The sequence below is a fragment of the Tarenaya hassleriana genome, unplaced genomic scaffold (assembly GCF_000463585.1).
Source record: "Tarenaya hassleriana unplaced genomic scaffold, ASM46358v1 Cleome7, whole genome shotgun sequence".
Lineage (NCBI taxonomy): Eukaryota > Viridiplantae > Streptophyta > Magnoliopsida > Brassicales > Cleomaceae > Tarenaya > Tarenaya hassleriana.
This window is the reverse complement of record NW_010969548.1, coordinates 4,482,265-4,497,554: the sequence shown is the minus strand read 5'-3', so window position 1 is coordinate 4,497,554 and position 15,290 is coordinate 4,482,265. Positions and strand designations below refer to the sequence as shown.

General features: G+C 41.0%; 3 protein-coding genes across 12 annotated transcripts; 1 reads left to right on the top strand and 2 right to left on the bottom strand.

Annotated features, from left to right (window-relative positions):
- The first annotated feature begins 976 nt into the window (after positions 1 to 976).
- Positions 977 to 7,116, top strand: LOC104801395. Of its 9 annotated transcripts, XM_010524657.2 has the most exons (11): positions 1,051 to 1,817; positions 1,908 to 2,015; positions 2,126 to 2,328; positions 2,623 to 2,819; positions 2,977 to 3,085; positions 3,224 to 3,504; positions 4,115 to 4,528; positions 4,893 to 4,974; positions 5,047 to 6,108; positions 6,184 to 6,498; positions 6,731 to 7,116. In XM_010524657.2, exons 1-11 carry the CDS (start codon positions 1,750 to 1,752, stop codon positions 6,883 to 6,885), a joined length of 2,994 nt encoding a protein of 997 aa, XP_010522959.1. In that variant the 5' UTR covers positions 1,051 to 1,749; the 3' UTR covers positions 6,886 to 7,116. The 9 variants fall into 9 exon arrangements, with proteins under 9 accessions (XP_010522958.1, XP_010522959.1, XP_010522955.1 ...); XM_010524656.2 differs by lacking the exon at positions 1,051 to 1,817 and adding an exon at positions 977 to 1,038 and having other exon boundaries at positions 5,047 to 6,498; XM_010524653.2 differs by having other exon boundaries at positions 1,052 to 1,817; positions 2,626 to 2,819; positions 5,056 to 6,498.
- A 159-nt stretch (positions 7,117 to 7,275) lies between these two features.
- LOC104801394 (C-terminal binding protein AN) lies at positions 7,276 to 11,044 on the bottom strand. Of its 2 annotated transcripts, none has more exons than XM_010524648.2 (7): positions 10,397 to 11,044; positions 9,901 to 10,066; positions 9,673 to 9,803; positions 8,358 to 9,161; positions 8,043 to 8,090; positions 7,773 to 7,903; positions 7,276 to 7,548 (listed from the first exon to the last, which is right to left on the bottom strand). In XM_010524648.2, the coding sequence occupies exons 1-7, from the start codon at positions 10,988 to 10,990 to the stop codon at positions 7,533 to 7,535; spliced, it is 1,890 nt and encodes a 629-aa protein (XP_010522950.1). In that variant the 5' UTR covers positions 10,991 to 11,044; the 3' UTR covers positions 7,276 to 7,532. The 2 variants fall into 2 exon arrangements, with proteins under 2 accessions (XP_010522950.1, XP_010522949.1); XM_010524647.2 differs by having other exon boundaries at positions 7,773 to 7,886; positions 10,397 to 11,042.
- A 318-nt stretch (positions 11,045 to 11,362) lies between these two features.
- On the bottom strand, positions 11,363 to 13,215 carry LOC104801393 (uncharacterized protein At1g01500-like). Its single transcript, XM_010524646.2, has 2 exons — positions 12,328 to 13,215; positions 11,363 to 11,888 (listed from the first exon to the last, which is right to left on the bottom strand). The coding sequence occupies exons 1-2, from the start codon at positions 13,048 to 13,050 to the stop codon at positions 11,664 to 11,666; spliced, it is 948 nt and encodes a 315-aa protein (XP_010522948.1). The 5' UTR covers positions 13,051 to 13,215; the 3' UTR covers positions 11,363 to 11,663.
- Between the last annotated feature and the right edge of the window lie 2,075 nt (positions 13,216 to 15,290).

The following is a 15,290-nucleotide window of genomic DNA, read 5'->3' as shown; positions in this document are numbered from 1 at the left end:
ATAAATTAACAACAATATATATACCTAATAATATCTTTTTTCTGACTGTTTTTTATGTAATGTTTGAATTTTTTTTATAATATATAGTAAATTTATAAAATAAATTTATATTGAAATATGAGATGATTTATATATAAAACAATATTATTATTATAGTGATAATATAATGATATTTATATTCTTTTATTTATTCATTTCTTTAATGATTGAATATGTTTTCCGTCCGTGAGAATCTGTTTTTTGTTCGGGAGAACTGTTTTTTATCCGGTTGAAAAACAGTTTTTTCGGATAAAAAATAGTTCTCACGGACGAAAATGGGTGTTAGATGAAAAACATGTTTCATAGATGAAAAAACAGTTCTCCCGGATAACACAGTTTCCAAAAAACAATTACTTTTTTATGCTGCATATTTTTCGGAGCACTAAATGACAATACTGAATTTAGATAATAAAGTAAGGATTTTGTCAAAAATTTATATAAAGGTATAGTTTGCAAATGAAGAAAAAAAAATATAGATTTCCAATGTGACATATATGACACAACAGCATAAATTTTCACATTAGTATTCAACCGAATTTGAAGTTTGAGAATTTTTAAGGGTTTTCACCTTACATAATATATAAAATATTTTTTAATACATTCATATCAATAATATTTTATAATCAAATAAAAAATAACTCGCACATCACGCATAAAAAAATCGAGATTTAAGACACTCATAACAAATTGTTTACATCGAACTTATATAATGTGTAGACAACGACACTCATATTTTTATACAACTTTATATTTTTTAATATTCATTCTATAAATAATATAATGATGATTTACAATAATTAAATTATATAGATATATTTTTGGATGAATGTAACAAATAATCTTTATAAGTTTTTATTATATTAATGTCAACAAATGATACAATTCAAAAAAAATTTAATCTAGTCATTTAAAGACTTTCTAAAAACAATGACCGTGAAGTCACGCGAGACAGGCGCGTGGAAGTTCATTACCTGCCTCCATGAAAGACAATCTCTCTCTGTAAGACTTCGTTTTCTTTCTACGATCAACTCTTTCTTGCAAATCGATTAAAACCCGGAGGAACCAGAAAGCTTTCTTACAGGCCCAAACCCTAATCTTCTTCGCCATTGCCCTCATCTCTTGGAATCGGAGATTTTTGCCGTCTCTTTAAACAGGTGTATTCTGGAATCCAGGTGTTTTCCCGGCGGCGCCGAAACCCTAGTTGTCGAACATCTTAGATTAGCGGAAGAATCCCTAGAATTTGTCTCGTTCGATCTCCATATGAGGTTGACCGATTCGAATTTTTTGTTGGCCGGAAATGCTTCCTTGGAATCCGGTGCGAGATAAGATTTACCATTTAAGGATGAGCAAGACACTCGGTTTCTGCTGTTAGATTTCCGGAAATTTCGCAGTTTTGGGCGAGGATTGTAGAAGGATAGCTAGATTTTTCTGCGTCTGTAAATCTTATTGTACATATAGCTCGATCGAGATGACCGGTCTAGGCTACTGGTGGTGAATCGCGGGTTTCTTGTTGATTGGTAGCTGGGATTATGATTTTGCTGGATTTAGTTTAATGGTGGCCATTAGAGAGATGAGAAAATGTTATGCCCTGTAATATTGATCTTCATTGTCGTGGTTCTACAGGATTTTGGAAATATTTACGTTTTGGACTGAGTTAAGAGTCGGGGTGATTTTGGGGGGGAGGGTATAGCTATATTGTCTGCTTGCAAAATGAGTGTAGATAATAATCAACAATTTACGATGGATCCACCTGTTGAAACCAATGATGGATCCTCAAAGTAGGTTATATATTCTGTCAATGATGCGTAAGTTTACTTTTACTCTCATCATAAACATCAGAGAAGTTATAATTTCTTCTATTGAATCAGGAAACCAAGAATTTCATACAAGAGAGAGTTTCTTTTATCCTTGAGTAACTTGGATGTTTGCAAGAAGCTCCCAAAGCTGCCAAGTGGATTTGACGAATCACTATTACGGTGAGACTCTTTTCTATACAAATGCGTCTGTTAAATTCCATGCTTTTTTTATGTGCTATGCTATTTGCTTTTGAGAAATGTGTTGTGATTTTACCCTCCTCCTTGAGCAGTGACTCAGAAGATCCTTTGCCAGAGCATCGAAGGATTTCTAGCGATTTGTCATCTCATGGTTTCAGGCAGAATGACTATAGTTCGTCTCCACCTACCAGGGGTGAAATGGGTAGTTATTCTCGAGGAACCCATGGAAAATGGGAAGATCGCTCTGGTGGATGGAATGATAAAGTTACTGATTCACAATCCGAATGGGACTCAGGTATTATTTGTTACTTGTTTCCCATTGTTTTGATGAGAAGGGCGCTCTGGTGGACTTTTGCAATCCGAAACCGTCTATCTTTGTCTTTGTTTGTCATTACCCCAAAACATAATCTTTCAGATATACTTCTCAATTGGTAAAACATTGTTCATTATTGTGATTGCTAGAATTCTATCCAGCTGGTTGTTCAATATGTTCCAATGTAAGTTTTTATATCTGTACTATGGTAAATGGCAAAAAGGCTACTCTGGTGAACTTGAAAAGAAATTGATAATAAACGATTTGTCGTGATAGCAGAGCCTGGAAGGCGTTATGGCATGCCTTCACGGAGACCTTGGCAAGCTCCTGAACATGATGGACTTCTAGGAAGAGGCTCTTTTCCCAGGTCATCTGGATATGGTGTGGGCACATCTGGTCAAAGGTCTCAATCTAATGATGCGTATCAGCTGAGTAGAAGCAACGAGCCTTATCATCCTCCACGCCCATACAAGGTGAAATGCCCATTTGTCTTTGTGGGGCTATCATTTGTCTTTGACTCTTTGTGATGGTTCACTATGTTGGATCATGTCTTGTTATGAGGCCTACAGCTGAAGTTTCAAATTAGTTATAATAACTTGGCTTCTTAAATTTCCTTTTTTTTTTTTGTAGGCATCACCTTACTCACGGCGCGACACAAAAGACTCATTCAATGATGAAACATTTGGTTCTTCTGACTCTACAAGTGAAGACAGAGCAGAAGAAGAGAGGAAGAGAAGAGGTACATCGGAACTGTTGTTGAGTGCTGTTCTATAATTAGGTCTTTGCCAGTTGTGTAGTTCTTAGAGCCTATACTTGCATTTTGCTCTCTCTCTCTATCAAAATCAAACTCGAATTGACATTCTCAACTTTCTTTCAGCTTCCTTTGAGTTGATGAGGAAAGAACAACACAAAGCATTCCAGGAGAGGCAAAAATTAAGTCCAGAAGGGCGGAAAAAGGGATTTGATCTCACTGAACTGTTGCAGGATTCGAAGGATGAAAAAGGCCAATTAGGTAGAAGCAATCATGTCTGTGAATCTTCAATACTTCCTGGTTCCAATAACACTGTGGTTCCACCTCAAAATACTACTCCCAGACCACTCGTACCTCCTGGTTTTGCAAACACGCCTTTGGAAGGAAAACCGGGAGTGAAGCCTCCTGTAAGTGCCTGTTTCTTAGAATTCCATGCTTGGTTATGATTTGATTGGGGTGTTCTCGATATCTTTCTTGTCTCATTTGCATATTGTTGAATAGAAATTCTCCTCTAATAGTATTCTCTCTTGTTATTGACATACCTAAACAAGTGCAAAATAGAGGTTAATATGCTCACAACAATGATGTAAAGATAGAAACTGAAAGTGCCTTTCTTATAGAAATATCATTCTTGCTTGAAAGAGGAACATGTTACCCGTATTCTGCACATCGTGATATAAAGATTCTCAGCTCCTTCTGTTGGTGAAGTAAAGGAGAAAACTCATGCCTAGAATTATCAAGCTTTTGACCGTTTCTATAGATACTGTGCGCAAGGCATTCATCATGATTAATGACTGAGAGTTGAACTTTGATTGTGGGACTATTTTGTGATGGTTATATGCTTGTGAGTCTTTGTTTGAAAGCAATACATTTTCATCTTGGTAATAGCTGTCGTGTTAAGGTTGCTTTTAGGAGATGATTGATGATATCATCTTGGAAATCTTGTTAACGGCCCCCTCTTTGCTCATGCTTATTTTCTCTTCACCTTTGATTAACTGGTTCTCACCTTCTGTGCAGACTGGAGTTTATCAACATGAAGGTAGTCTGTTGAATTCAAAAGATGGTCATCTAGTGAATGGGATGTCTGGTAACAATGAGGAGAAAGCACCGGCAAATCAAACGGGCTCAAGTGAGCTGTTGATGAGAAGTACTGATGTCAATATCTCCACTAACACAAGTGAAAGGGCTGTTGATCTGTCTACAGTTCTTGGAATAACTACTGATACAATTGGCAGAGATAAAAGTTTTGAGAATCTTCCCTGCATCTCAAATTTTAGTGAAGCCTCAGGATATTCTGAAAAGAGTGAACAAGCTATCACAAAGTTGGACCAGAAGAAAAGCTTAGGGAACTCGGATGGAGCTTCAATCCTGGATAAGCTATTCAATGCCGCTTTGAACTTGAATGATGGCAAGGACTCTAATTTTACAGAGGTAACTTCCTTACCTGTATCATTACTTAAACTTTTTTTGTTATTTTCTTTATAATCTGTAACCAATATGAGCTTTGTTATTGGTTCAAATGGTGCATCTATCTTTTTTTATATGATATACATATTACAAGATGGTAGGATGATATAGTTGTTATGAAGTTGTCAGCGCCCTTGAATCACATGATTACGGCATGCTGATGTGGAAAGAAGGATGGTCTATGTTATATAATCTCATTGATTGCATCAATTCTTTGATTATTTCTTTTCCCCATCTCAGATGAATGCTTGTTTCCATGTGTGCATAGTTTTCTAGTGAAACTTTTGTAGCACCTCATTCGATATTGTATTTGTCTCCTTCTTTGCAGCAAAATGACAATAAAGTAGAGGAAAGATCGAGCCCTCAAACCGTCAAATCTTCCAAGTTTGCAGGTCTGTTTCTTGAAGAAGGTAATCACCGTCTAGATGCTGCCCTATGGCAACCTTGAAGTCTTAACCTACTCTTATTTTTTTTCTTTCTAGGAAACACAGATAACAAACCATATGAAGATATCTCATCCAGCGAGCAGTCAAACGGCTTGCTCTCACTGCTTCAAGGTGCCAATAAACTCCAAATATTTGATGTAAAATCCAAGGATGAACTCTCAGCAAGGCTGCCCTTCCAAGGCCATGACACTAAAAACCCTGATCAGCTTATCTATACTTCCCCTAGTAAATCTGCAGCTGTTCCACCGGTTCTCACCTGTGAAGACCTTGAACAGTCTATTCTGTCTGAAGTCAGTGATAGCTATTCGCATCCACCACCAGCTATGCGAGACTCGGATGTTTCTTCTGTGAGGAACAAACAGCAAAAAGCATATGTTGATGACCATGCTTCGCATCACCTACTTTCTTTGCTGCAGAGAGGAGCAGGCCCTGAAAATCAGTTTATGCGGCTATTTTCAAATGCAGAAAGTAGACCATCCGCTGAGCAACCACCTGAAACTAGTGGAATAGGCAGAGAGGCAGCAGATTCAGGGAATACTTTGACTCTTGAAACTCTTTTCGGGAGTGCCTTCATGAAGGAACTGCAATCTGTTGGAGAATCTGCCTCTGCAAATGCTGGAGTTTCTGAAGCTCATAGTTTGTCTCTTTCAGCTAAAGATGAAGGTCTTCTCCTAGCCGGGACCCCATTCAGATTAGACCAGTCTATCAGTGAAGCGAGCCAAAGTGATCAAATGAGATCAGATGGCCTTCCTGGAGGTCTATTTCGTTCTGCAGACAATGCAACTGAACTGGGCCCTAGGATTGGTGCTGCTGGTGTTGGTCTCCTGGGAGAGGATAACTTACTTGCAGTTAACGGCACTGCGAACATGCAGAAATTCGTACCTTTCCAAGGTTCCCCTAATCAAGAACCAAAAGAAGGGCCATTTAATCTCGCTGAGAAGCTAGCTGCCTTGAATTATGGCCCAAGGAAAGAAAGACTGCCAATAGGAAGTCAAGATAGTCCTTTCCTCCGTCATCCACCTCACTACCCAAATGGGCCAGACCTCCCATTTCAGCCTTCTAGTGCTCACCCGCAGCTGCAACCTTCTCATCTAAATGGTTCGGGTCCTTTGTTCCACTCATTTGATCCTCATCATGGTACTGTAAAGTCTCAGAGCGATTTAATGGCCACAGGCAGCTTTCATCAGGATCATCCCCCAAATCACCAGTTTCCAGCAAACATGATTCACCCACCTTTCCATCATTCTCCTGGTGGGGTTCCTGAGTTAGATCGTCACTCTCATCCTATGTTGCAGGAAATGCACATGAGAAGCAACATGCCTCACCCCCACCATGTGTTACAAGGATTTCCCGGGGGTCCACTGCACCATCAACCTCCTGGTGTGAACAATCAGATGCCAGGTGTGGTACCCGGCCTCAGTGCATCGCAAGGCTTTCCTTTTGCCCATTGGCAGCCAAACTTTGCTAGACATAACATGCCACCTCCAGGTATGACAACACATACGGATCTTTCTCCTCTTTTACTATTATACAATACAACCTCGTAAAGGCCGTCATGGGCTTGGTTCAACTGCTATAGGGGCAGTAATGAATGGTGTTGAAGGTTAAAGCTTTGGGGGATAAATTGAATGTTTTCCGTTGGAAACCGTATACCGTTGATGCATTTTTTATATCTGTCCTGTATATGTTAATGTTTTTTTTTTCTGTGTTGTGCTTTTAGTTACCCAAGTAAAGGGAAGTGATAATTCAGGGTCACTGCAGAGATTCCTGGGGATGGACCCAAAGCAGATCCAACCGATGATGGGTCAAGCCGGTGGTCCTCACCGACAGGGCTCCTTGGGTTATGGCCTCGACCTGGGCTTTGGCCACAGATAATTCACTGTGCACTTTGAGAAAGCCAAATGTAAAAAATATACACGTGCCCAGAAGTACAAAAACGCACCATCAAGTGGGGGTTTTAGGTTTGGGCAATGTAACTGGAGAAACCATTTGCGATTCGCTGTTGTGTCCACCGAAGAACTTTTTTTTTTTTTATGTTTTTAGTTTTGCTTGGATTTCTTTACCATCCGCCAATTTGCTCTCGAGAAGAAGAGTTGTGATTTCCTGTCCATGGCGTTAAGATTTCGCATCACTTCTAATGGTATCAGATAAGTTAAGTTGTGTGGTGGGGAGACCTCTCTGAGGTTTGGGTGTGACAAGTAATAGTAATTTGCTTCATCCGGCAGACCCAAAAGAATGAACCTTCCTCCTCGACGGCAGAACAAGAATACACCCACAACCCTATTTAACACAAAACAATTAGAAGACCCAAAAAAGGTCATGGTATTCGCTCGAAGAACCGCAGGCTCAACTGTTTACAGATAAAAATTGATCCACATTTGATACCAAAACCACACCATTGTTAAATTCGAAATCCAGAGGCTCCATTTAGAGTTAATAACCCAGAGACTCACAAAAACGAAGCTATTAGTCAATCCAACGTGTGATACCGTCCTCTCCAACGGTTGCCAGAATCTCCACCCTCACCTCCAATACAGCCTGAAGAAGAAGACCAATTTCACAGCTTCCTCAGCATTTTCCAATAAAGATTAATGACATCAGAAGGCTACCGAGCCAGTTACAGTATCCAGGCAGCTAAATCACCAGTTTTTGCTATAGCTTTAGTCCAATAGTGTTTTTTTTATCGCAAAGAGTACATTAAATCTCGCATTGTTTAGGATTTCAATTGAAGTGATTTGCCGGTGGAAGGGGGAGAGACTTACAGAGGAATTCCGGCAGTTAACAAGGCGGCATTCGTCCAAAGAACCTTCTGGCAACCAACTCTCCCACACATCGAAGCTGTGGCTAGCAAACACAAACTCCATTCTTCTATTAATCTGCAAAAGCTCACACACTGCCCTCAATTAGTTCCCACATGCTTTCCACTGCACAAAATCCGGCTCACCCCCACATCTGTTCCTACCAGCTTGTCTGGTTTTGCCGGCTGAATTAATTCCTATTTTTCATGAATTCTCTGTATAATAGTAATATACCTGCAATAGCTTCCCGCCAGCTGCAAAAGACCGCAAACCAACAGAATCCTGTATGAATAATTAAAGGTTCAGTAGCAATCCCTATTAGCCACTCGGAAGAATATGACAACTCTTCCACAACTGGAAAAAGAAATCTGTGTACACCAGAACTGCATATACGTATATAAATATATATATATATATATATATATATATATATATTATTCATTTGAGTGGATGGCCATACTTCATCTGCATGTCAAACAATCGGTTGGGAGAATATTCAGATCTCACAGATTAGTAAATTGGAAACAAACTATGGTTGTTTGCTCGAACCTTGTTTCTGTAGGCGATGATGAATTGGGCAGCGGGATCCCGTTTCGTTACGTTGGACATTACATCCAGGAACCAACCACCGCCTTTAGTTCTTTGTCTGGAAACATGGAGTCCCGTGAGGTCTCTGGCATACAAAGCTACTACATAGCCATCTTTCAGCAGTTCACTGGACCTTCCGCTGAACTTCTTGCTTGACATTACAATCTGCTCAGAAGAGGAGCCCTGCATCAATTCTAGAGGTGTTTTCCTGCTTCTTGAATCTTCAGGAGAGGCACACCGAGAACTTGAACTTAATACTTCTTCAGTGTCACTCATGGCAGTATCCTCTCCCCTTGAAGCACTTTCTATATGTGACCCCAAAACATCGTCAGGCTTTTGCATGGTTTTTTGCTGTGAATGCCTCTTTTTAGCTTTCTTCCCTGATCTGCTACGTCTTACCTCAGCTTTCGCGGCAGTATCTTGAGGCAGAGCAGAACTTTGCTGCTGACCAGAGCTAGGAGAGTCCTTTAACTCACTGCTAACCTTTTTCTGGACGATTCCGCTATTAGTGAGTGTACTTTCTGCCTGTTGCCTACTGGTGGGTTCCATTGGTGCTGATTTTGCATACTTGATAGATGGTTGTTCATCTTCTTCACTAGCTCCACTCTCCTCAACTTCCTCATCAGAAACAGTGTTATTTGGAATTACACCATCGAAGAAAAACGATTGCAGGATAGAGATGGCCTTTTCCCGTATTTCCATCCATACTTCCTCACTATAATCTGCACTGCGTGGTAGGATTAATACATTTGGCATTTCCTTCACCTGCAATAGAGACAACATATGGTGAGTAATGTGTTATAATCTACCTAGTAATGCTATCATATTACTCAGCTGCAACACAAATTCACCACCATGACAACTAAAACCATATGTTCCATGACAGAGCAGTTCAAAGAAGAGGCAGCAATCTAATCCCTCTAACTCAATTCAAAATAACAAAGTTGACATGTATTCCCTATCGAACATATCAGATGAGGGACCACGTTACATTAAGACCAGAATTCATGACAGAAGCTGAATTAGAAATTGGAACAGTTCGAGCTCGAATAATGCCACGAACTTTCGGAGACTTTCAAACAAGTTAAAACCAACACAATATACCCCTTTCACCTAGAGAATAACGGAATCTTTAGGAAAAGGAGGCCCTTTTTGTTTGGGGCTACTAAGAAACAACAAAAAGAAAAATAAGTCTTGAAGACAGCGAAAAATGAGATTATGCAGGCCCAAGATTTCCAGTATGTGAAGCTTAAGTAGAATGAATCAAAGCTCATACCCATGCTTCCATCCACTGTGGTCCTTCAGCACCGTCAAGAGCACAGCCAGCTAAAGTGCCATCAATAAGAAGTTGCTTCACAGCACAATCATCCAGCAACTGACTGCTTCCCGTGTTTACAAGAAATGCCCCTGAAATAGCCAAAGCAGAACCATGAGTGTTAGTCATTTAGGAAAGTACTCAGAGAATCACAAATCTATTTCGCCCATTCGATACGAAAATGCATACCAGGCTTTACATGCTGCAGACACTCCGCATTAATTATCTGAACTGTATCATTTGTTAATGCGCAGTGAAGTGAAATTACATCACTTGCTGCTAATAGATCATTCAATGTATCCATTCTTCGGGCAGCACGTGGGAATCTCAAGGGCCTGCGTTGTTCTTCATCTCCCTGAAGTCATGAGAAAGAAACCATGAATAACGAACAAAACATCAAAGCCCATAGGATCTCACTCAGAGGCAAAACGTTAACACATCATAAGTTGAGCAGCAACTTAAGGCAGAACCAGAAAAAATCAGTCGGATGTGTTAACCAGAGAGAGAGTCAAAGGAACAAACTTTGGGTGCTTAAAACATGATAAAACTACAGACGGATCTCAAACCACTTTGCACTGGCCTTGTTTTGCAAGATTAAGACACCATAAGAATGAGAACAACAGCTTGTTGGGAAAGAATGCGCTCAAATCAGGAAGCTAGGGTAAAGCATTTTCAAAAGGCATACCTCCGGAACATCAAAATAGAGCACACTCATCTTGAAAGCCAAGCTCCTCGTAGCCAAACACCGAGCAGACGCGGATCTACCAACGATTCCCAAAACCAGACCACGGCACCGCCTCATTCCCCGACAAAGCGGCTGAACCGATCCGAGCCACCCCGAAGCCGAGAGAGCGTGACGGGAGAGCAAGTGCGTGCGGCGAAGCAGGCCGAGGATGAGAGCCATGACGGTATCGGCGATTTCCTCGGCGCGGGAAGTGTCGACATGGACGAGGCGGAGACCGAGGTCGGCGGCGAGGGCCGAATCGACGGAGCGGTCAGCGGAGCCGAGGCAGAGGATGAGCTGGTGGGGACGGAGGCGGCGCTGGGCGGCGCGTGGGAGATAAGCGAGGGAATGGAGGAAAACGGCGGAAGAGGATTCGATCTTGCCGTCGGCGATGCGGCTGAGGGGGACGTGTTCGACGAGGGCGACGCCGGAGAGGGAGTCCTGCTCGAGAGCACAATCTTCGACACAGCTGAGGGTGACGACGAGAGGGAGCGTCGTCACCGGAGGGTGGTTGCGGTGGGGCATCGTCGGAGGAGGGGACCGGATCTTGCTCATCTGCTTCTTCTCCCTACTCTGGAAGAGTGGACGACATCTTGAATTCGGTCGTCGTCGTTAGGGTTTAAATCCGTAATTATGGGAAAGATAAGGGGTCGATTACATAAATTCCTCGAAAAGGGGGGGGCGTAATTATAATTTTAATTGGTCTATGTTGAATTGTTGATTCATTCTCCGTGGCCCCCATACGACGTCGTGTTCGGATCTCTCGGCAGGCAAACTTTATTACATAGGTCCGTATCTTTTTCCCACCGCGCCCTCTCTCCATTTGTGTGTTTCCTTTTGTTTTGTGGAATGATTCCAAGTCTAGGAGTTGTGTAATAAAAATGATTATAAACCAACCAGTTGTTCCAAAACCAACCAATTAAGGGATGATTGAACTGATTTACATATATATATAATGCCAAAAACAAAAACACAAATCTCTCGCTATATACAAAAGCTACAACTCTTCATTCAACAAAAACACAAACGGTGGGAACACGCTCTTGTTAGAGCTCTATGAACAAAAAGCCGATTTTTACACTCACATGGACCCGTTCCCCCAAAGCTATGTACATTCTTTCATTTAACTATCTACTACACCAAAACTCTCATACAGTAGTCGCCACCCTTTCTTGTTAACTGATCTCAAGAAATCTTTGAAGATGATGCCTTTGCATCCGATCTCCATTCACAGAAATCTCCTGCGGAGATTGCGGGTTGTCGCTTGATATGAACGCATCAGCAGCCCGACTCCTATCCCAACTCCAATGCACATTCCAAGTCCTATCCCCACTCCCACTCTTACGCCTGAATTGAACCATGACAGCTGCCCATCCTCCTCCATCATGTACATCTCCTCACTGTAGTACCTTTTCATTTCACACTCGTATTCATCCTCTTCTGATTCCACATTCTGCACATATTAGATGGCCAACATGAGATCATATAAGCAATATCATATCCCAGAATTCAGAAAACCACTTAGATGAACACGCTGTGCTAGAATCGGTTCATTGCTGATCGAACCCTTAGTACATACGTCTATGGTGGAACTTTTATTGTGCTGCGTGCAAATAAAATCACTCAAACACAACTTGGACAGCTACTTGTGCAAAGAGGCTTTATGGGCATCTAAGAATCAGACAAAGATGTCACGGACGGACACAAGAATCAGGTCCCTTCACCATGAAAGCCAGACCTATGTTATTCTGCCGACCAATCGCCGAGAACTCTCCACAGAAATCAAGCTAAGACTACTAGGCATCAGGGTAATTTGTTTTCTGTTTTCAATTCAGGGTGATGATCCAATTCAAGATATAGAATAACCAGAACATGCTAACGCTGAATGATACCTTCCGTTGTCGGAGCAATCCATTACGGGTAACGCCAACACCAACAATGTCTCGATCCTTTCCGACCTCCTCGTCCTCCGGGATAGCGTCGAGGGTCACATGTCTTGCCACCTTCCTCCTCGGGCTCACCTGAATTGTCTTAGTCAATATAACCGGCACGCCGCCACAGCACCCCGCTATATAAACCTCCACCAAAGGAGACGATACGCCTAACTTCGGCTGCAAAAACGCCGTCGAACACGGACCCGACCCGTTACCCATTGCCATGTAGCAATCCATTCCCCACCCAGTCTTCGGGTCGCTCACGGTACCGTTGCTCCACGCGCCATCGATTCTGTCGAGGTTCCCACACAGGATCATATCACCGTTGTCGTAAACCTCGAAATCCACGCACCCGGTGACACGAACGGTCTCGGTGCTGACGTACGTGACCTCCGAGGATTCCCGGTCGAGCCGGTCACGCCGGAGGACGAGCGACGCCGTCTGGGAGGCGGGAACACGGACCCCGTTGACGTCGAGGGAGGCTCCGATCTCGCGGCGAGGGTGACGGAGAGTGAGGTGGTCCGGGACGTTGTCAACGACGCAGGGCGAGACGCGGACGTAGAACAAACGAACCTCGAGCCATGCCGATTGCGACAACGGCAACGCCGCCGATGAGGTATTCATATGGTAAGAATTGGAGGTCTTCATGGCACCCGACGAATCCTGAACATGACGATCCATCGAAATTGCTCCAATACGAGAAATTGGAACAAGAATCCGAGAGAGATCGAGATGAGAATCTAGAAAGACGGAGGAGTTCGCCTCTGAAGGAGGAGATGTGAGAAATCAAACGTGGAGGAAGAGGAGAGAAGTAAATAGGTTAGGGTTTGGGGGGTGAGACTATATTTGAAGGTGAAATCGAGGGAATTACGGTTGAAGACGAGGTAAATACGGACACCAAATCCCTCTGCGACATGTTTTGGGTTGGACACGACTACACTCTCTCGCACGTGCCACTTTTTCAATTTTATTATCATTACATGACATCCTAATTTATTACCCCCACGGTTTAAATATACAAAAGTCCGAATATTTGTATTTTTAGACTATAGTTTTTATAGACAAATTCTTCAAATTTTACAATTGACTAATCTTCTTCCTTTTGTGTTGCCGCAAATAAACTATGTCTAAAAATATCCGTAGACTTAATAACTAACCGTACATATCACTCGAAAGTCGGTGGGGTATTCAAAGATTTGATGACTAAATTGAATCGTCCCCCGATAAGTATTGAAATAATATTTTCAAACTTGTCTGTTATACGCCAGAAAGGTTATTAGTCGTTATGAATTTCTATAAATAGGTTCTACTAATAAAAAATCATTTTTAAAAGAATACCTGAAACCATTTATTCGTTATAATTCCCAAAAAAAATCCATGTCGGCTCTGATATTTCGATGAGAATTAAATATTTTTTTAAAAAAAAAAAAAGTGGCGATGAAAACACCAATCAAAACTTTATAATATACGCCCAATCGTACCAAAGTATTGGCCCAATAAACTTTAATTGGGCCACAGACTGTCCTCGGCCTTTTCACTTATCGCAAACTCGAGAAGGACAAATCAATAAACTAAGCTAAGGATCCATCATCCAATGTGTTTGGATTCTTGATTATTTTGAAGAGAAACTGTTAAAAAAAACAATATTATTCTTAGAACTCTAAATTAAAATTCCAACATTCTTTCATAAAAATAATATATTTTTATAATTTTTTTTTAAAAATAAATATTATTTGAATTTGTATATAGTTGATATTTTAATTGAATATTTTTTTTATGCTTTGGCTTATTTTCAAAATTACAATTTTTATAAAATTAACTTTAGCATCTCGACCAGGATGTCAGAATTATTTAAATGAAAATTAAGAAAGACGAAGAATTCGTAAAAGAGTATCATTCGACCGTAACACAAACCACAAACAATGGTTGCTAACCGATTTGGGGCCTCATAGTCTTGGGAATTATGAACCGTTGAAAATTTTAAAGCCTGGACGGTCAGGGAACTCCTGACCGTTGGATCTCAGATTATGTCGGATCGCTTTCGTCTTTTTTATTTGGAAACGATTCATTTCATCCACACAGTTTTTTTTATTTAGAGATAATACGCATAATATAATGTAGGGATGGTCACTTCGGTTCGGGAATTTAGTACCGACCCGATCTGTCCCGAAATCGAACCAGATCGAACCAAACCGAATAACGTTTGGTTCTAATTTGATACATTTTTTATGGAATCGAATGAAACGTATGAATACCGAACCGAATCGTATGAATATCGAACTAAAATTCAAATATTCCACTAATATATGTGTAAATATTATAGTTCGGTACTTATTTGGTATTCATATAATGGTACCGTTCCGAACCGAACCGAACCGTTTAACATTCGGTTCTAATTTGGTACATTTTTTATAAAACCGAAAATATCGTTCCCGAACCGAACCGAAACCCGAAACGTCTACCCCTAATAATGTGATTTTTATAGATAATAACTACCAGCTATGCAGTGGTCGACGTTCATGTCTATTAGCATTATCACTCCTTAAAGCTAAGGAGCAAGAGAAGGGGAAATTTTAAATGTCTTCAAATGTGTTGTGATTGGTCAAACCGTGGAAATTTTGATTTAAGTTTTTGTTTCCAAGTGGCCCCATCAAAATCAACGGCGGAGATCAATTGTTACGGAATCTAAATCGACGGATAAATAAAAGGCCACGGTGGAAATGGGTCCCACGTCCCACTCCGAGAGGCCCAAACTCTCTAAAAAAAAAACCCTCCTACGCCTCTCCGCCCCAAATCCATCGCATGTTCCCATTTCGCCTTCATTTTGCTGTAAATTTAAATCCAATAAAAATTAGTAAGTACCACCTTTACATGATCGATATATATATATCCATTCTCAACTCTTTATTCATCACTTTCCC